Source organism: Chiloscyllium punctatum, chromosome 32 (genome assembly GCF_047496795.1).
Source record: "Chiloscyllium punctatum isolate Juve2018m chromosome 32, sChiPun1.3, whole genome shotgun sequence".
NCBI lineage: Eukaryota > Metazoa > Chordata > Chondrichthyes > Orectolobiformes > Hemiscylliidae > Chiloscyllium > Chiloscyllium punctatum.
In genome coordinates this window covers 54,503,777-54,530,709 of record NC_092770.1, presented here as the reverse complement: position 1 = coordinate 54,530,709, position 26,933 = coordinate 54,503,777, and the positions used below count along the sequence as shown (strand labels likewise).

Genomic DNA, 26,933 nt, shown 5'->3' with positions numbered 1-26,933 from the left:
CGCCCTATCTTTACTGTTGAGGGGACTTCAGTTCAAATTCCACAATTGTAGAATTTAAATACGATTGAAGAGGTAAATGTGGAATAGGGGATAAGAATCTACACTGAGTAATAATGTCTACCACACGACTAGATTGCTGGAAATCTCCGGGTCCAATTCACATCCTCATTGATAATTGGGGATAGGAAATAAGATGTTTCATAAATGGTGTTTTTAAAAATATAAAAAATATTGATCCTGTGTGAATACAGCCTTGGCGGGAGCTTCGCATGCAGCTAACGGAACAAAATAAATCTCTGATGGTTATTATTTTCGACTTGATCTGCTTGGATCTCTTCCTGCTCACCGCTTGTAATCTTTTTCTAATCATTTCAGCAAACAGAATTACATTTTCTTTAACGCCTTTATTTTTCTGGTCGACGGCTTGCGTTTCCCAGGTGAAATTATTTTTTAAAAAGTCTTTCACAAGTGTTGGATGTTTAATGATGACGTTTGACACTCAAAGAGTTAACAGCGGATCGTCTCAATTCTTGCAGTCCTGGATCGGGTGAAAGGAGGGCGAAGCTGCTCGCTATGAGCAGCTGACTTCCTGCTGTGTTGGGGCTCCGGGTTGTGATACAGTGACATTACAGTTTTGTTTTCAGATCCGATTCTCCCCCACCCAGGGTTTGTAAACAGTTGGTGAGCAGCGAGGGAGAGGTTGAACACTGACTGTTAAGTTGAGGGAGTCTGCTTGCTGCTGGCAGAGCCCCACGTGTTGATCGCTCAGTAAGCTACAGGTTGGATACCTGTGACTTGGAGCTTCCTGGCTAACTTCCCATCTGTGATAGGTCTGTGCAAGCAAATCGTCCGGGACTCACTGAACACCAACTCCGCCCTATCTCGGGCTCCACTTTATTAAGAAGGAGGTGGAGTGCGATTGAGACTGTGTGTAGGGAGTCAGTAACTAAGAGGTGCGGGAGAGGTCTGCCTTTCTCTTTAAAAGCTCTCAGTTTCCCCCAATACCCTAGAGTCTGCCTTTCCTCAGTGTCGGGTTTCTTTCACCCAACCCCCCTCCCCGTCTCTGTATTTCCTTAGAGGACCATGTTGGACCCGTCCTCCAGCGAGGAGGAGTCGGACGGTGTGCTGGAAGGCGATGCCGCTAAGGAGCCTCCGCTGAGCGGCGGAGGGAGCGGCGGTAGCAGCAGCGCCAGCGCCCGTTCGCTGCCGGCCACCCGGGGCAGCGAAGGACGAGGGTCGGGCAGCGCTCGCTCGGTCAGTCCGAGCCCGTCACTGGTCAGCGAGAAGGAGAGGGAAGAGCAGGAGAGGATCCAGCGGGAGGAGGAGGACTCGCAGAAGAGGAAGGCGCTGCAGCTCTACGTGTTCCTATTGCGGTGCATCGCCTACCCCTTTAACGCCAAGCAACCCACTGACATGGCCCGGAGGCAGCAGAAGGTGAGTGTGGGAGCGATGGAGAGCCCGTAGCCTTTACATTATACCCACCACTTCCCACTGTGCAGCCATGCGCCTGCTGCTTACACCCAGGCAAGTTAACAGGTTGCTGTACGCTGATCAATGCAAAGTCTGCTCAGCACACTTCAACATGTGCCTTTTCTTTTTAAAAAAACTTTTCAATCTGGCCACAGATTCCCTCCCCCTGTCCTTAATGTTATCTAGTCTGTGCTTGTAGCTTGGAGATGCCACCGTATGAAACAGAATCTAAACTGACCTGAGTGCCTTATACTCGACCAATCCTCTGAGGTTTTCTTAATCAGAAAAATCTCCCAACCTGAAGCTACAATCCTTTCGGAATTTAACCACCCAGGGTGAGATCATTCAGTCCCCACCCTGGCTCCAATTTGTCCCACTAACTCTCCCTTTTTTCTCTTCAACTACTTCATTAAGTTCTCTTTGAAAGTTACTCTGCTTTCAACACTGTCCCCACTATACCCCCACTCCAGATTTTCCTTTCCCTCATTGTTAGTATGTTTGCACTAACTGTGACATTTGGAATCACCATAAATTATTAAAACCTTTTCAAGATTTTTAATAGAAGTTTCTCTATTAAATCTCCTCTCATATTTTGCTCTAAAGAGAACAATCCCAGCTTCTCCAGTCTCTCCAATTAACCAGATCCCCTTCCCTTCAGAGAGGGCTAGGACCCAGTGGCATGATCTGAGCAATGGTCACCCATTTAAGTCAGGGATGAGGAGGAATCTCTTAGAGGATAGTGAATTTGTTGATTTTTTTTTAAACTACACAGGGCTTTGAAGTGAGGTTATTAAAAATCTTAGTCTTGAATATACTTAGTCAGTAGGAGAATGAAGAGTTACATGGAGCAGGCTTGAAAGTGGAACTGAGGATATCAGATCAGCTGAGAGATCATTGGCCTGAAAGGCTGGTTGGCTTTTGTGGCTTAATATCTTGATGCCATTCTACTGAGCCTCTTCTGTGTCTTCTCCAAGGCCTTGAAGTCCTTGTGAAATTGCTGCCAAGAGCTAGCCATATGCTCCTGCTGGGGCCTGCCTAAGCAGTGCTTCATACAGATAAAGAGGAACTTCGATGAGGTGGATACCAAAAGTGACAAGAGGGAAATACTCAGGTAGTTCACTTGACTGGAGGGCTGATTTACCAATAGTGGGTTCACTTCCTATGTTGGCTCAGCTTGCTGTGAAGGACTGTCCTTGCCAATGTCTCCCTGTGCCTGAAGTGTGTTGACTGAGTGAACGCACTACCAGTCATTTCTCTATATATAAAAGCAGGTATAACTTGGTGCAACTATGATGACTTTACATCAAATGCAAAATGTGGTTAGGATCTGGAATGCACTGACTGCACGTGTGATGGAGGCAAGTCCGAATGCAGCTTTCAGAAGAGGATCGGTTGATTACTTAAGAGATCTTTCCAGAGCGACTGGGAAAGGAAGGGAAATGAGACCAGTTGCTTACTCTTGTAGAAAGCTGGTTTAGATAAAGTAAGCCAAATGACTGTGCTGTTTTCATTCTGAATTTGTTTTTAATCATCAAATCAAGGATCCCATATATCTAACAGTACAAGTTGAGGGACTGTTGTGTATCCCAGACTTTGCTGCTTTATACACTACACTTCTACTAGAAGGTCTGGAGAAACTGGAATTGCTTTCTTTCAGCATGGTGACAATTAAAGGGCTGTTTAATAGATGCGTTAAAAAATTAAGGCATTTTAATGCCTAGGGAGAAATTGCTTCCATCAGTGAGAGTGTCAGTACCTAGATGATATTGGTATGAAGTTAATTGTCAAAAAATCTAGGGGGAATCTCTTTTGACAATACAATGGGTTATGATTGTAATAGGTTGCCTGAAATGGCAGTCAGAAGTGATCCAATAACAACTTTCAAAAGCGATCTCTGCTTGAAATGGAGAATTTTTCAGTGCTATGGTGAAAAGGCAGTGCAGTGAGACTAATTGAATAGTTCTGTCAAAGAGCCTATACCAGCATGATGGGTCGAGTGGCCACCTTCTGTGTTCTATGATTCTATAGCTTGCACTGTCTAAATGGGCCTGGGTTTTGAAGCTTGGTTTATTTTCCTGTAACATTGAATGGCATTGCTCTGAACAAATTGACAATGTGTGACCTTGCCACTGCAAACTTAACCTACATGGTGACTGGAAATACTTTGTGGTTCCTGCTGTGGTTTATCAAATGTCGGTCTACGTTTTGATGGTATCTTGATTTTATTCAAGAGGAGACTTTTTGGCAGGACATTCAATAACAATGTTTGCAATTCAGTGAACAAGTGCAACACTTTCTTTTCAGTGAATACTTCTGTGCAGTTTGTTAAAACCTTTCCGAGTAGAACATAAAACTCCACTCGTGTCTTGCTTTTATATATCACCCTGCTTTTAAGCCTGTTAGAGTCAAAATAGAGATGGGAAATGTGACACATTACAGTGCAATTCTCTTAGCCTTCAGTTTATTGTGAAACATTATTACTTCCCTGGACACTTGTGGTTCTTGAAGCTGTATTTCCTTTTTACATTTTGAAATGTAATTTTGATGTGTTCCCAATAATTCAATTTTTACTCTCTGTAAATTGTCTGAATTAATGAGAGACGATGGGCTTGCAATCGCATTGGACATCATACTTGATACTTCAGGGTCAGTTTCCCAGACTGTCTGAAGCTTTTGTTCTATCCTGCCTACATTCATCCTCGTAGTCTTGGTAGGGCATATCATTTCACTGAGCTGTTAATGCAAGTGACAGGGGATTTTCTTCCTCATGACATGTTGTCATGTTTTGTTTTGAGTCCACTAACTTGTTGCTTATCATAATGTACTGCTTTGTAAGAATCAGTGTTACACAATTTAATACATAGTGCATTTGTTTCATTCATGTGGTAGAGCTGTGTCTTTAGTTAACAAATAATCGGATTAATTTGAGTTGAACTGTTAATTTGCAAGGGGACAGACTTCTAAGTTTTTTTTTTAGAAGCAGTTAGCATTAAGTGACGAGCTTTTTCTTTCTTGTATGTTCAGTCCTCTGGGGATGTATCTGTTATGATATGTCTATAAGCCCATTGCATTACCTCAGTGATATTTGTTTAATGCAATTTATACACCTGTGGATTACTTTTAGTGATTCTTGACATAAAATGTTCTTTATCTCCAAGGTGTTTTGATCTTCGAATCCCTGCCAGTTTGTGTGGTCACATCTGTACCTGTGTATTTTCATTAAGTCACTGCTTGCTGACTGCTATGTTTGGCTGTTTATGCTTACCAGCTGTCTTCACGGAAGGAATCGCTGCAGGTCATGTGCAGTGCCTTTGACTCTCTCTGCGAAGACCAAATGTCTTTTGGGTTTATCATATGCATAGCAGCTTCGTATAAGTTTCAAGAGACCATTACCAAAAGAAAATAATCATAATTCATTTTATCTGCTTAAATGTCAGCTTGATGGTACTCAAGGATGAATTTTTATTTTCCTTCCTGCTGTTGTGACCTGCATAGTCCTCCGGGTACGAGAGATGAGTGTTTTGCCTTTGACCCTGTATCTGAGGGATTATGCAGCAACTGAGTGCAAGTACATACAAAGTAACTTGTCCAACAGTGACCAAGTGAACAAAATGTTATTTTTCTCTGTGGATTTTATCATGGAAATATTTGTTCTGAGGCATCATTTTCCTTTGCCAGAATAAAACATTTTCCCAGGCTAAAGAAAGACCCTGTACAAAGGTTGCTGGTCTTTCGCAACCTTAGGATATCTTTCAGCATATTTTCATCTGAATTGTTTTTGGCTGCTCCTGTGTTCGACATTTTTAATCTTGATATTTATTGTGTCTTGATTGACCTGGATAAAGTTGGGTTCCAAGGGTATTATCAGATCATGCTTACAGATGGTGATTTATCTTTCAATTGTGGCTAATAACTGGCACATTCCTGATGAAGAGCTTGTGCTCAATGTCGACGCTCCTGCTCCTTAGATGCTGTCTGACCAGCTGTGCTTTTCCAGCACCACACTTCTTGACAACTGGAATTTTAACCCACTGTGTCTAGATTAAACCGTTTTAAAAACAGCTGTCTTTGTTGGAAACTGTAGTACTGGACAAATAAAAATCAATTTTCCTGTCCAGTATTCAAATCACCAGCAGTCAATTTCAAAATGAAGAGATTAACAATATTTTTTCCTTTTTTTGTCTGTAGATAAACCACCCCAAACCAAACCATATGTAAGGAATAGCAAGTTTTAAGGGTACAATTTTCCATTGAATAAGCCTCCATCACACATCCAGGCAATGTCTTGCAATCCTAAGTAATTGCTGTGTGGAAGTTTTGTTTTTCTTGCATTTGCTTCTTTTGTAAATTACTTTAATCAGTGTCCTTTTGTTGTAAGCTTATCTACTTATCTACTTTTCCAGATTCTTTGCAGCTTTTGGAAACTTGTATCAGATTTCCCCTCTGCTTTCTTCCTTCCAAGAAAATCAGTCTTTTACAGTGAGAAGAAATATTTCCAATCTATCATCTTTTGGAAGTAATGTCATAAAACTTTTTGTACTGTCTTTCCAAGGAATTTGTATCTTCCCTATTGTGTGAGGTCCAGAACTGTATGCAGTATTCCAAATGAAGCCAAACTAGTATCTCAAAGTTCAGCATAACCTCTTTGCTGTTCTACATTATGCCCCAATTATTGCCATTCATGATCCTAGGTTTCATTTGACAACTATCCCAACCTGTCCTATTTCTTTATGATGACTGAAACACATGCACATCCAGGTTCCTCTGTTCCTGTACGCCCTTTAAAATAATAAACTTTATCGTATTTCCACATACTTCACATCAACGTGAACACTTCCCCACAAACGAACCTCCTCTGTCTGTCCACTGCAATTTGCCAACATCTCTTTATGAATTTCTGCGCTACCCTTTTAGCTCATGATGATTAAATTTAATATCATCCACAAATTTTGAAGTATCCTTGTATACCAAGGTCTACATCATTTTGACTCCTGGGGAATTCTACTGCAAAACTTCCTCCAGCCAGAAAATGGTAATTAGCATTTTACTATTTTTCAATCACGCATCAAATTTTGTATCCACATTGTCGCTGTTCCTTTTATTCCAAGCGCTATACTCTTTCTCTAGTCCGTACAGCTCTGTATCGAACCTTTTGGAAGTTCATGTACATCACATTAAAAGCAATACTCATTATTTTCTATTACTACCTGTACTTGAAAAAAAAATTGTAATTTACTTAAGTGTGCCACATTATCATTGCCAGTTCTGAAGAATTCTAGATTTGAAACATTAACTCAGTTCCTTTCTCCCAGAGCTGGCAGAAATGCTATTTCTTCAACATGGTTTATTTCAAATTTTCAGCATCTGCAACTTGCTTTTATTTTCACTTTTCTGTTGTGATATTTTACTTTCATCAATCAAAACCATTTCACAATGATTGCATTCAGTTGTGTCAGTCCACCCAAGGACAGAATTCGACTATAAGGGATAGGAGCAGAAGTTAGGCCATTAAACCTATTGAGTCTGCTCCATCATTCAATCATGGCTGATACATTTCTCAACCCCATTGTGCTGTTTTCTCCCCATAACCCTTGATAATGAAGAACCCATCTATTTCAGTCTTAAATATATTCCACCACCTGGCCTCCACAGTCTTCTATGGCAATGAGTTCCATAGATTCACCACTCTCTTGCTGAGGAAGTTTCTCTTAATCTCTATTCTAAAAGGTCTTCCCTTTATTCTAAGGCTGTGCGCTCTGGTCCTCTTACTTCCTACTAATGGAAAAATCTTTCCAAAATCTACTGTGGCCATGGGCACAGCTTTAGAATTAGAGGGTCAATTTAGAACAGAAATGAGGAGACATTTTCTTTAGTCAGAGAGGAGTGGACCTGTGAAATTCATTGCCACGCTGTGCAGTGGAGGCCGGGATCTTAAATATCTTCAAGGCAGAGATTGATAAACTCGTGATCTCGCAAAGAATTAAGGGCTACGGGGTGAGTGCGGGTAAGTGGAGTTGAAATGTCCATCAACCATGATTGAATGGCAGAGTGGGCTTGATGGGTTGAATGGCCTTACTTCCACTCCTTTGTCTTGTGGTCTTATGGTTCAGGCTGTTTAGTATTCTGTATGTTTCAATTTGATCTCCCTTCATTGTTCCAAACTCCGTTGAGTATAGACTCAGTCGTCAAACATTCCTCATGAAGACTTTCATTCCTGGGACAATTCTCGTGAACCTTCTCTGAACACACTCTTGGGCCAGTACATCCTTCCTGAGATATGAGGCCCAAAACTACACACACCTCCAAATGAGCCTCTTAAAGCCTCAGAAATACATCCCTGTTTTTATATTCATGTCCTCCTAAAAATACATGTCATTTCATTTGCCTTCCTCACTACTGGCTCAACCTGCAAGTTTACATTAAGAGAATCCTAGACTAGAATTCCCAAGTCTCTTGCACTTCAGACTTATGAATTTTCTCTCCATTTAGAAAATAGTCCATGCTTATATTCTTCCTACCTTACACCTTAGCACATTGTATTCCATTTGTCATTTCTTTGCCTACTCCCCTAACCTGTTTAAATCCTTCTGCAGCCTTCCCACCTACTTAATGCTACTTGTCCCTCTATCTATTTTTGTATCATCTGCAAACTTAGCCAGAATGCCCTCAGCTCCTTCATCCAGACCATTAATGTATAATGTGAGAAGTTGTGGTCCCAACACTGACACTTGCGGAACACCACTTCGTCACTGGCTGCCATCCTTTTATCCCCACTCTCTCTGCTTTCTGCCAGACAGCCAAGCTTATGTCCATGCTAGCGCCTTGCCTCTAACACCATGGGTCCTTGTCTTACTCAGCAGCCTCCAGTGTAGCATATTGTCAAAGGCCTTCTTGAAGTCCGGGTAGGTAACATCCATTGGCTGTCTTTGGTCTAACCTGCTTGTTACTTCCTCAACGAATTCTAGCAGATTTGTCATGCATGACCTCCCTTTGATGAAACTGTGCTGACTTTGCCCTATTTTTACCATACACTTTTCAGGTATCCTTCACAATGGATTCCAGGATCTTACCCATGACTGAGGTTCCACTAATCTGTCCATAATTTTCTATCTTTTGCCTTACTCCCTTTTTAAAACACATCATACATTATGTTAGCAATTTTCCTGTCCTCGGACCTTCCCTGATTCTAGTAATTCCTGAAAGATCACCACTAACTCCGTCACTATCATTTTAATTGTCCCCTTTGAACTCTGGGGTGCAGTCCATCTGGTCCAGGTGATTTAACCACCTTCAGGCCATTTAGTTTTTCTAGCACCTTCTCCTTGGTGATGGCTAACATAGTCAGCTCTATCCCCTCACTCTTTAATTTTTGAGATATTACTTGTCTTCCACCATGAAGACTGATGCCAAGTAATTATTCAGTTCCTCCGCCATTTCCTCCTTCCCCAGTTCTATTTCTCCAGCATCATTTTACACCAGTCCAATGCCCACTTTTGCCTCTCTTTTGCCCTTTTATATATCTAAAGAAACTCTCTTAGTCTTCCTTTATATTACTGGCTAGCTTACTATCCTATTTAATCTTCTCTTTTTGTTGCCCACTGCTCTTTGTAAACTTCCCAATCCTCTGATTTCCCACTGCCCTTTACCACATTATATGCTTTCTCTTTCGCTTTTATGCTATCCCTGACTTACCTAGTCAGCCATGGTTACCTAATCCTCCCTATACCATGCTGCTTATTCCTTCAGGATGAATCTCTGCTGTCTCCTGAATTACTCCCAGAAACTCCTATTGCTGTTCCACTAACTTTCCTGCATGACTCCTCCCCCAATCAGTTCCACCCAGCTCTTGCCTCTCTAGTTGATTTTAATCAGCTATATTACCATTACCTCAGATTCTAACTTCTCCCCCTCAAATTACAGAATAAACTTACCCATTAAGATTCTGCCACCTAAACTCCCTTATCAAGTTTGCCTCATTGCGCAACACTAAATCCAGTATTTCCTGTTCCCTCGTGGAGGTTGGAAAGTGTAGTACTAGAAAAGCACAGCAGGTCAGGCAGCATCCAAGGAACAGGAAAATTGATGTATCGGGCATAAGCCCCTCATCAAATAGAGGTTGTGGCGAATATCAAAATTGGTAGGTATGATGTGGTTGGCATCATGGAGACACGGCTGCAAGGGGATCAGGATTGGGAGCTGAACATTCAAGGATACATATCCTATCGAAAGGATAGGCAGGTGGGCAGACTCTCCTGCTTCTCAGGTGCTGCCTGACTTGCCGTGCTTTTCCAGTGCCACACTTTTTGCCACACAGTACAGAACTGAAGGGCTTATATCGGAATACACTCAGTATAAGCAATAAGATAAATGAGTTTGTGGCGCAGATTGAAAGTGGTAGGAGGGCATCACAGAGATGTGGCTGTAAGGGGATTAGGATTGGGAGCTGACATTCAGCATCCCAGACCTCTCTTTATTTTTGTTTCTCTCTTGTTCCCTCATGGGCTCCATCACAAGCTGCTTCAAAAAGCTCATCTTGTAATGTTCCCCAAATTTATTTTCTTGCAATCTGCTACCAACTTGATTTTTTTTCCCCAGTCCACCTGCATATTGAAATCCCCCATGATCGCTAACTTTGCCTTTCCCTCACATCTCTTCTATCTCCTGGTGAATCTTGTGCCCCAGCTCCTGAGTACTGTTTGGAGGCCAGTACATAACTCCAACCTTGTTTTTTTTTTAAATTTTGGAAGTACCTACATTCTACCCACACTGATTCTACACCATCTGACCCTACATCATTTCTATTTTTGATTTGACTTCATTTCTTACTAATAAGGTAACCCCAGCCTGTCTGCCCACTTATATACCTTTTCAATAGGATGTGCATCCTTGAACTCCCAATCCTAATTCCCTTCAGCCACATCTGTGCCCTCCTACCACTTTCAATCTGCGCCACAAACTCATTTACCTTATTGCTTATACTGCGTGTATTCCAATGTAACCCCTTCAGTTCTGTACTAACTGTCCCTCTTCTCATTGTCATTCATTCGTCTAGTGTGCTTGAAGTTAGATTGCTAACCTTTTCCATACACTCTGTCCGATTTGAACCATGTTTTTCAATATCCTAAGCAGTTATCTCTGAAATCCATCTTTTCTGAAGCATTAAGAATTCTATTTTTGTCACTGTTTTCAGTCTTGAGCACAATTTCTTTCTTTTTTTTTAACCTCAGGATCTTCTAATTTATTGGTTCGTTTGTTATGCAAAATCATAAGCTGGAAGGATTTTTGCCTAGCAAAGTGGAACATTTCTGTGGAGCATGGATAAAGCAAAGTTTTCAATGAGGCTTTTCACTACTTCAAATGTGAACATTTTTACAAGATGCCAACTCCTGGTATCTTTTTGTAGTGTTTACCAACTCTACCAGAATGTGGTAGTGGGAAAGAATTATTAGGGATGGGTAGTTGCCACCAATCTTCCTTTTCTCTCTGTTTTGGTTTGCCTCTGACTTATCTAGTGATTATAGTAAGGTATAATCTCCATTGCAGTATTTACGGAAGGGGAGTGTTCTTTGGATAAATGAGATATTATTGTGTGATACCTGACCAAACAGTGTTTTTGGTATAATTACTCGAACCTTTTAAAGTTGGAGCAAACAGGTCAATAAAAGCTAGAGGAGAACTCTATTTCACCTATAAATTGTGACATCAATAGAATAGTGGAGCTGATGGAATGTGCATGTTGAACCTTTTCAGAACCATTATCTAATGCACCAAATGGATATCCTTTCTGTTGAAAGATGTGTAGAAGGAATGACTAACTTTACTCTATATAGCAGAGGAATGTGTTTTCCCCACTCCATCCCTCCTAAATTGTAACCTTACTGGAGTATGATTGTGTAGACAACAACCACACTAGTATTATGATCCAGCTCCTGTTACTCGTGGGTTAGTCAAACCTTGGAATGAAACATATCCAGAAAACGATACCTCAAGTTTTAGTTTAACATGGTGGTTAGTCATTATGACCTGTTTTGCATAATGCTGCAGATTTTCTTGAACAACAAAAGTCAGATGCTTCTTACACAAGAAGCAAAAAAAAAAAAAAATTTAGATCTAGAAAATAGTAAGATCAGATATGGCAAAATAAAGTTTTAAAACAGTGTTTCCTGACCCTGTCTGCTACGGAAACATGTCTAGAGAAATTACATCTTATGTCATTGATAGCCAATCTTCAGTCTTCCAGTACCTCAGCTGTGACTAATGAAATGCCACTTTTTTAAGAAAGGTGGTAAGGAAAAGCCAGGGAACTATAGACTAATGAGCCTGACAACAGTGGTGGCAAGTTGTTGGAGGGGAATCCTGAGGGACAGGATTTACATGTATTTGGAAAGGCAAGGACTGATTAACTATCTCTAATGTGGCTTTGAGTGTGGCAAATCATTAGGTTAAGATATGTGGTCGGCATGGACAAGTTGGACCGAAGGATTTTTTTCCGTGCTGTACATCTCTTTGACTCTATACCATCTCTGCATGGTTTCACTTCTTTGAATTGGCTCCATAGCTCAAGACAATGGCAAATTTAAAGAGGTCTCAACGTGAATTTTTTCACAAGTCTGAGTGCTTTAACATAGTTCTAAAAACCTGAGGATTTCAAACCAAATTTTCCTGTTTTGGAAATCTTACTCCAACCCTTCCACTGAGTTGATTTGATTCACTGAACTACCCTAAATGTTTCTTAGAGTTGAAAATGGCTTCCAAATGCTGTTCTGGTGCCTGCTGAACTGCTTTTTATTGTTTTCAAAAAAAAAGCTTGTCCCTTGAGTTTCCAAATTGAAAGCAAATCTAATGTCATTGCATGTTTGCTTTGGCTGTCATAAACACCCATGTTATATTGTTAGAACCCTGAGTGAGGTTCCCAGTGTTATGGTTCCAGATGGAATGGCCCAAATTGATAAGTCACTAGGTGAGGAAGAATTAAAATGGTTCCCTTTCTTTACTCACTCCAAATCCCACCCATCCCACCTCATCAGTTGCTCGCAGGTGGATTAATTTGCAAATTATTCCCACCCTTATAGAATTTTATCCTCCCAATCCAAATTAATCTGTTTTAAGAGGAGTTAATTAATTAATGCTTTCTTTGGTTAACAAAAGTGACCAAACACAAGAGAAAATAAGAACTCACTTCTGCACAGATTAGAAATGAAAAGTGAGTCCAAAAAAGATAAAAGGTATATGGTTCAGTCTGCGTCATTTGTGATGAATAGGAATGTTGATAGTCGAGCAGTTGACTTTTGGGTTTCTGACTTAACCAATTTATCTCTTTTGTCTGATTTCCTTCTGACAGTGGCAGCACAGAGAGAGAGTCCTTCTGTTTGCCTAGCCAGTTGGCTTCCAGCACTATGTATGTCTTTTCCCTTTCCATTGACTGTGTTGCAGGAATGTTTAATGGTTGTACTTGAAGCTGTGACCTTCACAGCATAATCGTGTACAAACAAGGTTGTCAGAGCACTGTTGCACAGACCAGCACCGAATCTTTCAAATCTCTCTCTCTCTCTCTCTCTCTTCTCTCTCTTCTCTCTCTATCATGTTCACAGTCTGACATATTTGCTGAGATTGTAGTTATTGTAGGTCTCATGTGCTCTCTCCATGGTCATGACAATGTAAACACATTTTTCATAAATGTCAGTGGACTTCAGCCATCTGTTTTTATGACAATTGTTGGATTTAATGACTATGTATCAGAATAGTCAAGACCCTTTTTGTCTTTCGAAAGAAAATCATTTACAGAAGTTAACAGCCATCTACCTTTTTTTTCTTTTATTTGACATTCAAATTTTTAAAAATACATAAAATCCTGTGACTCTTTTGCTTGCTGGGTTTAGCAAAGAATGGATTGTTATTCAGCCATGGGTGATACCAGTGTTCAGTAATGCATGCCACCCATTTGGGAATTCCCTCCCAGCTGGCATTGTGGGCCAACCCACAGCAAGTGGACTGCAGCGAATCAACAAGGCAATTCACCACCACCTTCTCATGGGCAAATAGGGATGGGCTATCAATGCTGGCCAGCCAGCAATGCCCAAGTTCCACAAACTAATGCTCACTCATTAGGCTTGTTGGATGGTAAGTAGTTGTTGGAACACCCTGATGGATTCCTTTCTTCTTTCAATGGGATTGGCTGTCTGATCTCAGGAAACCTGACCATAGACTGGGCAACCACCTCTGGCTTCAATTACTCACTCTCTAATTCCCTGAATCAAAAGAGTCTGATTTTCTTTTTCTAAATTCTGCTTGAATTCATGAAAAGAATACTATGTATGTCTCCTTGAAGAACTTGATGTTAAGTAGAAAGGGCCACCACTGGAAATGTAACCCTGAAGGAAAAAAAGATTCTGAAATCAGGATAGTTTATCATAATGTGCAATTACACACATTGTCTGAAAATATTGTTATAGCAGGAACTGTCAACTTTTTTCCTCACAATCCCCCATCCAACTCCAATATTTTTTTCAGAACACTCCAATAACAACTTTATGATAATTTGTGATTTCAAATAAAGTTGATAACTTCATAATGAATATTTTCATACTCCAGTTGTCTAAAAACATTTAATTCCTTAGAATTTATTTCTTAAGAGCTGACCTATTTGAAATTTTAAAATGTGCAAGGTGGTGGGAATATGGAAATTCTGTTCAAAGCTTTTGGGGTGGCACAGTGGCTTGGTAGTTAGCACTGTGGCCTCACAGCACCAGGGACCTGGGTTTGATTTCACGCTTGAGTCTGTATGGAGTTTGCACATTCTCCCAATTTCCTCTGGGTGCTCCAGTTTCCTCCCACAGTCCAACGGTGTGCAGTTTAGGTGAATTGGCCATGCTAAATTGCCCATAGTGCCAGGAAATGTGCAGGTGAGGCGGGTTAGCCATGGGATAGGTTATGAGAGTGGATCTGGTTGGGAACCTCTCTTTGGAGGATCAGTGTGGACTCTTAGTCGAATGGCCTGCTTTCACAGTAGGCATTCAATAATGATAATTCAATTCTCTTTTTAAAAAGGAAAGTGTTACAAGAGTATAGGAAGTGTGAAGGATAGTGGGTTTGGCATAAATGGAAAATTTAAGATTTTTTTCCTCTATGTTCAACGATCCTTTACAATTTTAATCATCCTAAGTTGCACAATTTGTGCTTAAATGTTAACTTGAAGCGGGTGGAGGAAGACATTCTAGGACTCCTGGAAGAGTCTTGACTTTCCTTTTTAATTCTTAAAATCAGTGCTCGCAAAATCTAACTTATTAGAAAATATAGGAGAGAGACTTGGTTGCAGAGGAAGAAGTATGATAGCAATCTTTCATTCCTTCTTTACCAACTATTGTAAGTGCTCTCTTCTCAACATCATATATCATTTTGACTCCATTTCATAATGAAAGTCCAGAACATTACTTCCTTAGACAATTTGAGGATTTCAAATGATTTGATACACTAATGTCTGGACACACAGTATTTTTCTTTTTTGAATATTAGGGAAGGAATCTGTTCTACATATTAAGTTAAATGCATAAACCTGATTATCAGTCCATCTGGAATGCATACCAACATAAAGTTTACACAACATTTATTCATTCTTGAGCCTTATCAGGTGCATCTTGATCTTGTGGTATGGAAGTGTCATGGATATAGCATTACAGTCTGGCATACTGATGTGAAGTGTACCAGTGGTGGACAGTAATTTTTACAGACACTCAGTGAGATATACTTCAGAGTCATTAAGTGGAGTAGCTCTGTATTGGGTTTAAGGCTACTTGTCAAGTTTAGAGTGAGGTTTCCCACATGGAATCTACTATACAAGTCCAGTGTTGAAAATGTACATGCCTATTGTATAATTAATAGGAAAATGTTTATTTTATAAAATGAATGTACGGAAACAAGCTTTGAAGGTACAGTGGTGCCTCTGGATCCGACTTTAATTCATTCCAGGAGGCTGTTCCGATTGTGAAAAGTTCTGATTCCAAAACTATTTTCCCCATGAGAAATAATGGAAAGTGAATTAATCCATTTCTGGACCCAAAAAAACATTTTCAAGACACTTTTAACTGCAAATACACATGGTTAAGGTAAAATAAGATGAGTAAATGACCTACCTATCAGTAGTAATAATAATAATAAAAACAAGAAATAAATGTACTAACATGAAAATAACTTCATTTACCTTGGTGAGGAGTGCTAATGGTGCATGTGGAAGCTGGAGAGGCGGGAGGAGGGAGAGGGTTTACTGCTTGGAAGGTGAATCATCTTCCATAATAACATCCGGTAACTGTGCTTCTGCTGTTTGCTCTCTCTGTCTCTTCTTTGTCATAACACTAAGACCACTTGTAGAGGGCTGGGGCTCACTGGACTCTTTCTTTAGAGAACCACCTTTCCAAAGTTGTCTGGTGTTGGCGATTTTTTTTTCTCTCTGAAGTGGTCAATCACATTGTCATTGAACATGTTTATGCTCCTGTTGACCACTGCTTTGTTAGGATGCCACCTTTCAACAATGGCCTCTGTTTTAGACCACAGGAAGCACAGTTCCTTAATTTCAGCACTGGAAATGTTCCCACTAGCTCCTCCTTCCTCCTCTTAAATTTCCTCTGCCACTTCTTGCTGCATCTTGTGGAGGTGCTGAAGTTCTTCTGTGGTGAGTTCATTCTTGTGATCCTCCACTAACTCCTCCACATCCTCTTCACTCACCTTCAAGCCCATGGACTTGCCCAGAGACCCAAAAACAGGCACAACAGGCGGTTCTTTGAAGCCTTCAACGTCTCTCCCTACAACACATTCAGGCCAGAGTTTCTTCCAGGAAGAGTTCATTGTCCTCAGGGACACTTCCCTCCATGCTTTGTCTATGATTTCTTAAGCAATGGAGGATATCATAATGATCTTTCCAAAACAGAGGGTCAGTTCAGTCTTGTTTTGTCACCTCAAAGCATCTCTGGAACATAGCCTTGGTGTACAGTTTTTTGAAATTTGAGGTAACTTGCTGGTCCATGGGCTGGATGAAAGGAGTTGTATTGGGGGCAAGAACTTCACCTTGATGAAGCTATATTCACCCACCAAATCTTCTTCCAAGCCTGGAGGATGAGCAGGAGCATTGTCCATCACAAGAAGTGCTTTCAGGGGTAGATTCTTTTCCTCAAGATAAGCCCTCACAGAAGGGGCAAACTCCTCATGAGTCCATTCGGTGAAGAACTGCCTGGTAACCCATGCTTTCACATTTGTCGTCCACATAACATTAAGCTTACTCTTAATAACAACATTGTTCTTTTTGAACACATGTGAATTCTGAGTGGTACACAAGCAAAGGCTTTATCTTGGAGTCTCCACTAGCATTACCACACAAGAGAGTAAGCCTGTCTTTCATTGGCTTATGGCCTGGTAAAGACTTCTCCTCTTTAGTTATATAGGTCCTCCTTGGCATCTTTATCCAAAAGAGGCCTGTCTCCTCACAACTGAACACCTGTTGTGCCACACACCCCTCTGTGTTCACAAACTCACTAAATTTCTTCTCAAAATTTGCCACTGCATCCACATTCGAACTAGCAGCCTCTCCATGAATAACAACACTCTGGATCCCAGTTCTTTTCTTAAAGTTTTCAAACCACCCCCTACTAGCCTTAAACTCATCACTATCAGCACTACTTCCAGGCACATCTTTTTTTAAGGTCATGATACAGGAGCCTGGCTTCCTCACAAATTATGCCCTTAGACATGGGATCACCAACTGGTTTTCATTTATCCACACTAAGGAGTTTTTCCACCTCCTCTATAAACTTCAATCTCTTAGAGGTCAGAGTCGTAGCACCTTTTGCCAGATCAGGTGCTTTTATCACTTCTTCCTTTTTCAGAATCGTACACACTGATTTCGGCATCTCAAACATGGCAGCGAGATCAGACACACTCGTACCGCTCTCATGCTGAGCGATAAGTTATTTCTTCAATTAAGCTGTTGTTCTCGTGGACTTCCTCTTACTCTTATTTGCTTCACTGCTCTTCTTGGATGCTATGGTGAATGCACAAGGGTGATAATTTTTAAAAAAAGCACAAATCAAGGTGAAAACAAGGTAAACTAGTGATGGACACATGAGATGTTTTCACGACTACACCCTGGGACAAACTGAACAAACAATGCACAACCTGAACAGTACGTGGTGTTCGGATTCTTAAAATGTGTTCGGATTTTAGGGCAAACTTTTCTCGAAATAATTGTTCGGATTCCAGTTTGTTCAAGCAATAGGACGTTCGGATTCCAGAGTCAGCACTGTACTTAAAAAATCATCTCACGACATGATCTTCCCTGCTAAAGTGACTATTGACTTTTAGTTAATTGGTGCAGGTATTGTTTTCTTTTTGTCTTTGTATCATAAAGAGCTGAATTTTAAATCTCTGAAACAGGGACTTGAGTTAAAATGCTAGAAATCTGAAACTGAAATCCAGTCTACCCACTTTCAACTTCAACAGTTGTAAGATGTGCTAAGAGACCCACTTCTTAATAGAAGAGTCAATCATGTAAATATAAAGACTGTGTATGCTTTCATCTTTATACAAACATATGAAGAAAGAACTCAAATAAATAAACCATTCAGCCCATACACTCTCAGCTACACTAGTCTGTCAGTTCCTTGCTGATCGGTTTGTTACCGATCTTCCCCAATTCTCTTGCCTCAGAAGAATTCCTCTATTTCTGTCTGTAAAAATTCAGTAACTCAATTTCCATCCACTTAAAGCAGAGTTCCAAGGTGTCTCAGACTTTGGACTCTGTTTCCCTCATCTCTCCTTAAACTACAACTCTCTAATTTTAAAGCAGTGCCTTAGCTTTAGACTCTCCAAGAAGAAAAGTCTTGGTGGCTCAGTGGTTAGCACTACTGTCTCAGCACCAGGGACCTGGGTTCAATTCTATCCTTGAGAATGTGTGGAACTTGCACAGACATCGTCTCATCTGCTTGCCCATACCCCTCCCAACTCAACCCAACCTCCAAATGACTGTCATAGGACCCCACCAATACACGTACTTGTCCTTGGCTGTTTCAATTCTGTCGAGCATCTGCTCCATCCATAACGTTTCCAAGCTCCCTTTGGACCAGAATGCCACTTCAAGGCATTTTTTGCAGTTAGTTTCCAGCAGGACTTTAAAGAAATGTATTTTTGTGATTCCCAACTCTGTTACTTGCCTCCATATTAAACTTCAGCCTCCATTATCTTCAAATGCAAGGAGAGCTGAAGCCAACAGCATCCTTAGGCTCTGGAGAGTGTTGTAGCCACTTTTGTTTTGATGTCTTAACAAAAGTAACTGTCTGAAAGTTACAACAGTTGTATGTATTGCATGGATTCAATGTTTTGATTTTTTCCTTTCACAGTAATTGGTTGGACTGTTACCACTGAGTGAGAAAATGAAAAGTCTGTAAAATCATGAGTACAAATTGGTTAGAGGGATCTAAGACCCAAACACCAGTTGTTTTTGTTTTTTTTTAATATAGATCTCTATGGAGAGAAAACTGGCTTGTTTCTACAAATAAAAATAAATTCTTTTTCCACTGTCATTTCCAATACTAATAATAAAAGATGATCCAACCCATTGAGTGATGTCACAAACTGTTTATGCAGTGTAAAGCAATGTGATATTAGTAGAAATTATTCTGCAGTGGGAGTAACAATGTTTTCTTTATCAGAATATATATAAAATATATCCCTTATCTAAAGATCCTATGCATTGTGAAGCAGCCTGACACATGCTACTTATATGTTCCCTTTCATTATTCATCATTTTTCCATTACTTAAATTGGTGAAATCATTTTGTACTTATGGACCAATGAAGATGACTGCCAGAACCTCATTAACTTGATTTCGAGTAATGTATTTTCATTCAGCCATACTGAACATTGTCCTGATAATGTAATTTTGTATTTTTAGTTTTAATTGTATTTATACTTTGTTTCTATTCTTAAAGCTATATAATCAAGTAATGAATATATTGTTAAAAGAAGGTTTTTTTTGTCACTTGTTGGTGAATAAGTGATTTTTGATCAAAGAACCTGATCTTCCATTAACATGGAATTCATTATGCTATGTAGTGTGAAATCTCCGTTTGAGTGCATTACTTCAAGATATTTGTAGGGTCCTCTAAAAGTTATGTGGACTTAATTTATATCTCTTTAGTAGCTGTAACAACTTGCTGTAGGAAGTGAGTCCTTTTTTTTAGGCCAAATTATGCATTTCTAGGAAATACTTATTTAGTTAATCCTGGTCTTTTTTTTGTTCAAATGTGGATTAATAAAGACTTTTTAAAAAATTATTTCTTAGCATTTTTTTAATGCTTACTGAAATTTCAAATGTGGAACTGTAAGGGCAGTGATTAAATTTTAAATTGGAAAATTTTGAGGAAAGACAATATCAACCTTTAATGTGTAAGTCCATAGGTCCCTGAAGGTGTCAGCACAAGTATACAGTGGTGAGGAAGAAAATGAAGCCTTCATTAGCTGGGGTGCAGAATATAGGAGCAAGGAAATCTTGTAACAACTTTGGATTAGCTGCAGATGGAAAACTATGGCAACCAGAACTGCGCACGCACAGAAGAATGTGCTTCTACTGGAGCTGGTGAAAACGACATTCACCAGAATGTTGGCCGAGATGAAAAGCCCTCAGTTATGAGGGGAGATTGGATAGGGTGAGTTTATTTCCTTTGAAGAAGGATTTGATTGAGGTATGCAAAACTTGACAGGCATAGACAGTAGGTCATGAGAATCTCTTGCGTCATGGCAGACTTGCCTGAGACCAGAGGGTATAAGTTTCAGGTGTTTAGAGGAAATCTGAGAGTTTTCTCCTCAGTCGGAGGTGTATAGAATGTGCTGCCTGATAGGGTGGTAGGGGCAGGTACTACTTGTAGCATCTAAAACATCTGGATAAGTATTTGAAATGCCAGGGCAGAGTAAGCAGTGGGCAAATACAGGTAAATGAGATTAGGTTAGTTTGATTTGTTGGTCAGTGTCGACACGGTGGCCAAAGGCCCTGTTTCTATGCTGCATAACTTTCCATGGTACAACTTGAACAGAGTTTCAGGAACATTAAGTGGTATGTTTGAGACTGCAGAGCATGCTGGCAAATCTGTAGCATTTGGGATGCCTAGCTTTTAGATATCCAAAACAAGATGATGTTTTGTTCAACTGCAATAAACCACTGTCAATTGGAGTATTACATTGAATTCTGCACACCAGGAAGAATATCTTGAAGAGGGTGCAGAACATATTTGCTAGACTGGTACATGGAAGAGAGTCTTCAGTGAGGAGAAATTTGAAAAGCTGAGGTTGCTATTAGAGCTGAAAATATTTGAGGTTTAAATGAACTGTATAGAAGTCACCATTTTTAAGAGGCCGTAGCTAGAGGGAAATAAAACCTGAAACTAAAGGTCAGTTAGCTTAACCTGCTTAATAGATTCCAGCATTTTGCCTCCCATGACAGAGGTTATGGCAGGGTGCTCTTTCAAAACCATGGTGACTCTGTTTGTTTGAATTGGAAACAAAATCATGTTTGATTAATTTTGTAGGGGTTCTTTGAGAAAGTACCAAGCACCTAACCTTGCCTCAGCAGGTCTGGCAGCATCTGTAGAGAGAAGAGTTAATGTTTTGAGTCCAGCGACCCTGTGTCAGAACTAGTAGCATCTGGGAGAAAGAGGTGTTTTGATAACAAGAAGGGAGTGGAAAGGAGTGTGCTGACAGGTAGAGATGAAGCCCATAGAGCAGGTCTGTTGCGTTCAATAATTTTAGATCCTGAACACCATGTTTATATCCAACTGTTTGACCCACTCAGTCTCCATTATTCCTATCTAGCTTTTCCTCTCTGCCTCCATTTATCAGCTCACTCATTTCCCCACCTGTTATTTTATTATTCATTCATGGGATGAGGGAATTACTGGCTAGGCAGTATTTATTTATTGCCCAGAGAGCAGTTGAGTCAACCACATAGCTGTGGATCTGAAGTAACATGTCGGCCACATCTGGTCAGATGGCAGCTTCCTCCCTAAGGGACATTGGTGAACCAGAAGATTTTTTCTACATGATCATTACCAAATTCTTAATTCCAGATATTTTTACTGAATGTCAATTCCACCATCTGCCATGGCAAGATTGTAACCCAGGTCCCTAGAACAGTATGTGGGCTTCTGGATTAACAGTCCAACAAATAGTACCACTACGCTATTGCCTCCCCTTAGCCTTCAAGGTAAATACTACCTTTTTTCCCTTTCTTCCCCCCCCCCCCCCCCCACGATGATCAATTTTGATGAGGTCGCTGGCCTCAATGCTGACACTGCTTTCACTCCACAGGTGCTGCCACATCTGAGTTTCTCCAGCAATTTCTTCTTTTTCAAATTTCCACCATCCCCAACATCTTTGTTTTATTAAAGCAAATTAGATACACAGGTTCCTCTTTATTCCTCCATGGCTATACTGTACTGAAATTTCCAGAAGGCCTTTGACAAGTTGACGATCAAGGGTATTGCACAAAATAAGAGGGGATAACATTAGCACGGATAGAAGATTATTTCGCTAATGGTAATAGTTTGCAAAAATGGTCACTCTTGTATTGGCAAAATATGATAATTGTGTGTCATAGAGACCAATGGGAAAATTGTAATCTATTCTCAACAATGAGGTGACTTGAATGAATGTCTGATTAGCTAATTATACAAATACAGATAAGAGAACCAAGTTATAAAGAGGACACAAGGAGCATACAAAGGAATACCAAAAGGAAGAGTGGCCAAAAATTTGGATGTGGGAAAATGTGTGATTCTTTCTGCCAAGTGGAGAATAAACTTAATTGGTTCAATGGCCACAATACTTGATGGTACAGAAGGATTCTGCTATCCTGCTTCATGAATCAAGAAGTTGGAATGTAAAAACTTCAAACGAAATGTTGTTTGTGAAGGAATAGACTAAAAACATCTTCCTGCAGTTAGGTCATTGAAACCCTATGTGGAATACTGGATGTAGTTTTGGTTGACTTATTTTGAGAATACACTTGTGAAAATAAGTGCCAAGTTGGTCAATTCAACTGACTGCAGGAATGAGCGTGGGGATTATGAGGGGAAAGTTTGAGAAGATTGGGCTTGTATTCATTGGCGTTTTGAAGAATAGGAGATGATTTTATTAAGACAAAATCTTAGGACTTATAGAGTAGCTTCTTGAAAGGATAGCTCCCTTCTCGGAGGCTATGGGATGCAATTTAAGAATAATGGGGGTCTTGTTTAAGTGTTTTGGGTCTTTGGAACCTTCTTTCCTTCAGAGAGCTGTAATGGCAGGATCATAGAATATTTTCAAACTTGTGATAGGTCACATCCCTTGTTAGTCAACAGCCCAAGGTTATCTGGCATAGGTTCAAAAGTACAGTTGAGGTCATAGTTGGAGCAGCCACAATCATCTTAAATAGCAGAGCAACCTCAAGGGCTGAGTGACCTATTCTTGTTGCTAATTCAGAAGTAGTTTGTTTGCTTTGCTGATTAGCTGAAGTACCGAAGCAACACAGGATTTTTTAACATACCAAATTTCGTAATCTGGAATGTGCTGTCCAGAAGGTGGTTAATAGTACCTTTGACAATATTTAAATGTTTCTGTTCAGATATCATAGAATCCCCACAGTACAGAAAGAGGTCATTCAATCCATATTCTGCACTGACCCTCCGCATCCCAGCCAGACCCTCCATAACCCTGCATTTCCCATGGCTAAGACCCCTTGCCTGCATATCCCTGGACACTATGGGACAATTTAACACAGCCAATGTATCTAATCTTCACATTTTTGGACTGTGGGAAGAAACCCCCACAAACACAGAATGTACAGACTCCTCATACACTTCACCTGAGGCTGGAATCGAATCTGGGTCCCTAATGCTGTGAGGCAGCAGTGCTAACCACTGAGCCACTGTGTTTCCCCTTGGGGAAAGAAGCCCTGGACATGTGTTTAATTGGATGATGACCAAAAAGCACTGATCCAGGCAGCTGAAGTCCACAGTAGTCTGTGCTCTTTATTCAAACATTCTGTTGGAATACTAGTGTGCCCTGAGTTTGAATGTGCAATGTTAGAACTACAATGGGCCATCCTTCAGGTTAGCTGCTTTTTTATTTTCCCCTTTTTTTGTGTTGATTTACAGGCTTCTTAAAAACAAAGCAGCAAATATCTGAATCTAAGTTGAAGGACAAAGTTTTAATCCAGCCAGATGTGATAAGTATGTGCCAGGCCCATTTCCAGGCAGGAGAGATTATTACCAGCTTCCTGCTGGGAAACCTATTGATTAAGTTGGAGGTGCCAAGGAACTCATGTGAGAAACCTGCCTGCTTCTGATTTGGATGTTAATTGTGTTCATGATGTGCCAACTGACAAAAATTTATAGCTGAGCCTGTCAGAATGTAATAGTGGCTCACGTTATGAGGTGAGGGGCTGTCCATTTGTTTTTTTTTGTTCTCTCTCTTGAAATGTCTGAGAAGCTATCATTTGTTAACATCAATACATAATCACCAGTGTTGGTTTTTTTTGGGGCATGTTGTATCACTAGAAGTGCTATCCAATAATAAATCTTGATACCCAGCATTAATATAGCAACAGAATTATGTCTTCTAATATGATAAATGTCCATATGTGAAAGTAGTACTTAAAGTTTTTATGCATGTCTCTGAAACTTTGTGGTAAATTCAACCATCTGAGCATGCAATGAAGATCAAATTGGCCATGGCTACTGCAGTTCTGTACTCATTTTTGCCCTGTGCTCCTGTACACAAATGGACTCCCCTTTGGGAGCTCAGGATTGGAGAATTTACCCTTTGGTCACAATCATTTACTGTGCCTTGTATCCACAGTTGCTCTTTGCAGTCCTGGGTTTAATTTGAAACCAGCATGCAGGTTACAATGACGTTTGTTATTTTTATGTTGCATTTGTACCTTTTTTAATTATTTTATTTTCATTTTTTTTGGATGGGAGGGTGCATTTTTTGTTTGAGATTTTGATGCAAACTGACCTCCTTTTACATGGAAACAATTGTATTAATGACAGCATCTGGGTGAAGGTTGCTATAGTAATCTCACATACCAAATAATGTAACTGCAAGCTGTTTACCAGACTCACTTGTCAGTGTATGGGAAGAACTGATGCTTGTGGTGAAAACACATTTGTATATTGTGACAGCCCTGAATTTGCATCTTGACTTGGATTTAAATTGAACCACAGCTGCCAAAGTCTCTGTTCACCATTCTTTCTTTGGTGAATTCTTGATAGATGGCTGTCTGCTTTGACAGTATTTGATTAGACATAATATGGCGATTGGGATTTTGCCCTTTGGTTCCAATCAAGATTGAAAATGTGGGATGGCTCATAGGTTGTAATGAGGACTAGGAGCAGGAGATACTTAATTTCTTTGGAAATCTGTACAAATCACTTGATGAATATGAAACTTTTGTTTAGCTGTCACTTCAGACTGTGGAGCTATTTCACAATTCTGTGCTACACAATAGCAGTGCACAGATGTGGAATTTGTGTGGATCAGGATGCTGTGAAAGAACTGTGCTTGCCAACACAGATTTCTGGGTAGCTGGCAGTATTTTTGTTGTGGGTCCACATAGTAGTAATGTATAGACATGCAGCAACAAACTGCTTTCCTTCTATGCCTCTACTTAGATCAAAAGGGACACTTTGTTATGGATTGTGTATCCAGCTCTAAATCATTTGTTCTTCAACATTAGAAACTGCCAAAGAGCAGCCGAGAACTGAAGGGTCACTGCATTCAACGTTAACTCTGCTTTCTCTCCACAGATAATGCCAGACCTGCTGAGTTTCTCCAGCAATTTATTTATTTTTTGCTTCAGCACCTGCAGTTCTTTGATTGTTATTCTGCAACTTCTTAATGCTTGTTCTTCAAAAGTTTAATCACAAACTCCTGATGGTGCACTGGAATCTTTTTTAAACAGGTGAAGTTTAAAGTCTATTAATAGGAGTCTTTTGAAGAACTGGTTTAAATCTGCAATTATAAGTTGTTTGATAGCCCATTTTAAAATGAAAATTTCCTGGACTATACTGTAGTAAGAGTATTGCAGATATTTTAATCAACATGTCCATATGTTATTCTATATCTTTTTGGAGCAGGTGGGACTTGAACCCGTGCCTTCTGGCCCAGAGGTAGGGATATTACCGTTCTGCCCCAGGAGACTTGTAAGAAGAGTATTGCAGGAAACAGGTGAGGGGATAATAAGAGTGGAATAAGGAAAGAGGGGTGAAGATTTTATTTCTCAGGGCAATATCTGTGAATTGCCATTCACATTGTGGCTAAATGTATGTGCCCAGTAACTCCACATATCTGGAATGGTCAATCTTGAACCCTGGTCTAGCGGTAGAGAAACTACCATTGTGCTACCAAGAGCCCTAGTAATGGTATTACACTGAATTTCAATCACTTAGTACACCTGCTTCCAATTGCAATCAACTGATCCCTGAGGGGAAGCTAATTGGGTGATAAATCAAGTGAAGTAGCTGGGGGTTGGCTATAATTTTCATTTAAGTTTTTATCCCCATTAATTAAAAGCATACTCGTGCTTCACATCTAAACTGAAACACGAGGGCTATTTGAGCGAATATCCCAATGCAATTGATTACCATGAAATATAATTCAATATGAACTGTTGTCACCGTTTATAAAAAAAACTTGCCTTGTTTGTCCACTCTTCTTTTAAATTGGGGTTAATTTGGAAGAATATAAAAGTCCCCATGACCAATTCCTAACAGAGGATTCCTGCTATTTCTCCACTGTCTGCCAACTGAAAAGGTGTCCATTTTAAGGCCAGAATAGCCTGGGCAACAAAGATAGTTGCAGTTGTCTAACTCAGTTTATTTCATTGTTCCAAATATTAACCATTATTTTTCAATGCCTGTTTGAATAAGGCATAAGGTTAGTGGTGATTTTATCAATGAATGATGAGACATTGTTGTTAGCAGCATGTTGAGGGTTCAAATGGTGGTTGAGGTTTCCATGATTACCCATAAGCTATAAACAAGAATATACTACTTTGCACCAGCTTTTTTGTTTTAAAAGGAACCAAATCACTAAAGATTGTGATTATGCAGAGTTTAGCTTGTGGAGGTCAATTATGAAAACCAACCAAAGCAGGTTAAGTCACAGTGTTAACTTTGATTTTCCTGCATGTGCAGCTCTATGTATGAAGAATATGTAAAAAGCTTGGTCGGATTCGGAATGCTGGACCTGCCTGACGGAAATCAGTCAGGTAGATCTTTAAAAGGAAATAAAGAGGAAAAAGCTGGAGAAATTTAGCAGGTCTGGCGGCATCGGTGGAGAGAGGAGGTGTTAATGTTTTGTGTGATATGATTCTTCCTTGGGAAATGAATTCTAAAGAAGAGGCATTTCAACATGAAACAATAACTGTCATTCTCCCCAGATCTGCT

General features: G+C 40.0%; 1 protein-coding gene across 13 annotated transcripts in view; it reads left to right on the top strand.

Annotated features, from left to right (window-relative positions):
* The first annotated feature begins 578 nt into the window (after window positions 1-578).
* Window positions 579-26,933, top strand: part of LOC140458187 (calcium-dependent secretion activator 2-like) — a 746,655-nt gene continuing 720,300 nt past the window's right edge. For 9 of the 13 annotated variants that reach the window (XM_072552419.1, XM_072552418.1, XM_072552420.1 and 6 more), the window contains exon 1: window positions 580-1,434. In XM_072552419.1, coding sequence (XP_072408520.1) covers window positions 1,084-1,434 — 351 coding nt within the window. In that variant the 5' untranslated portion in view covers window positions 580-1,083. Of the gene's footprint in view, window positions 1,435-26,933 lie in introns of all 13 variants that reach the window. The other 4 variants (XM_072552408.1, XM_072552415.1, XM_072552410.1 and 1 more) reach the window with 1 other exon arrangement.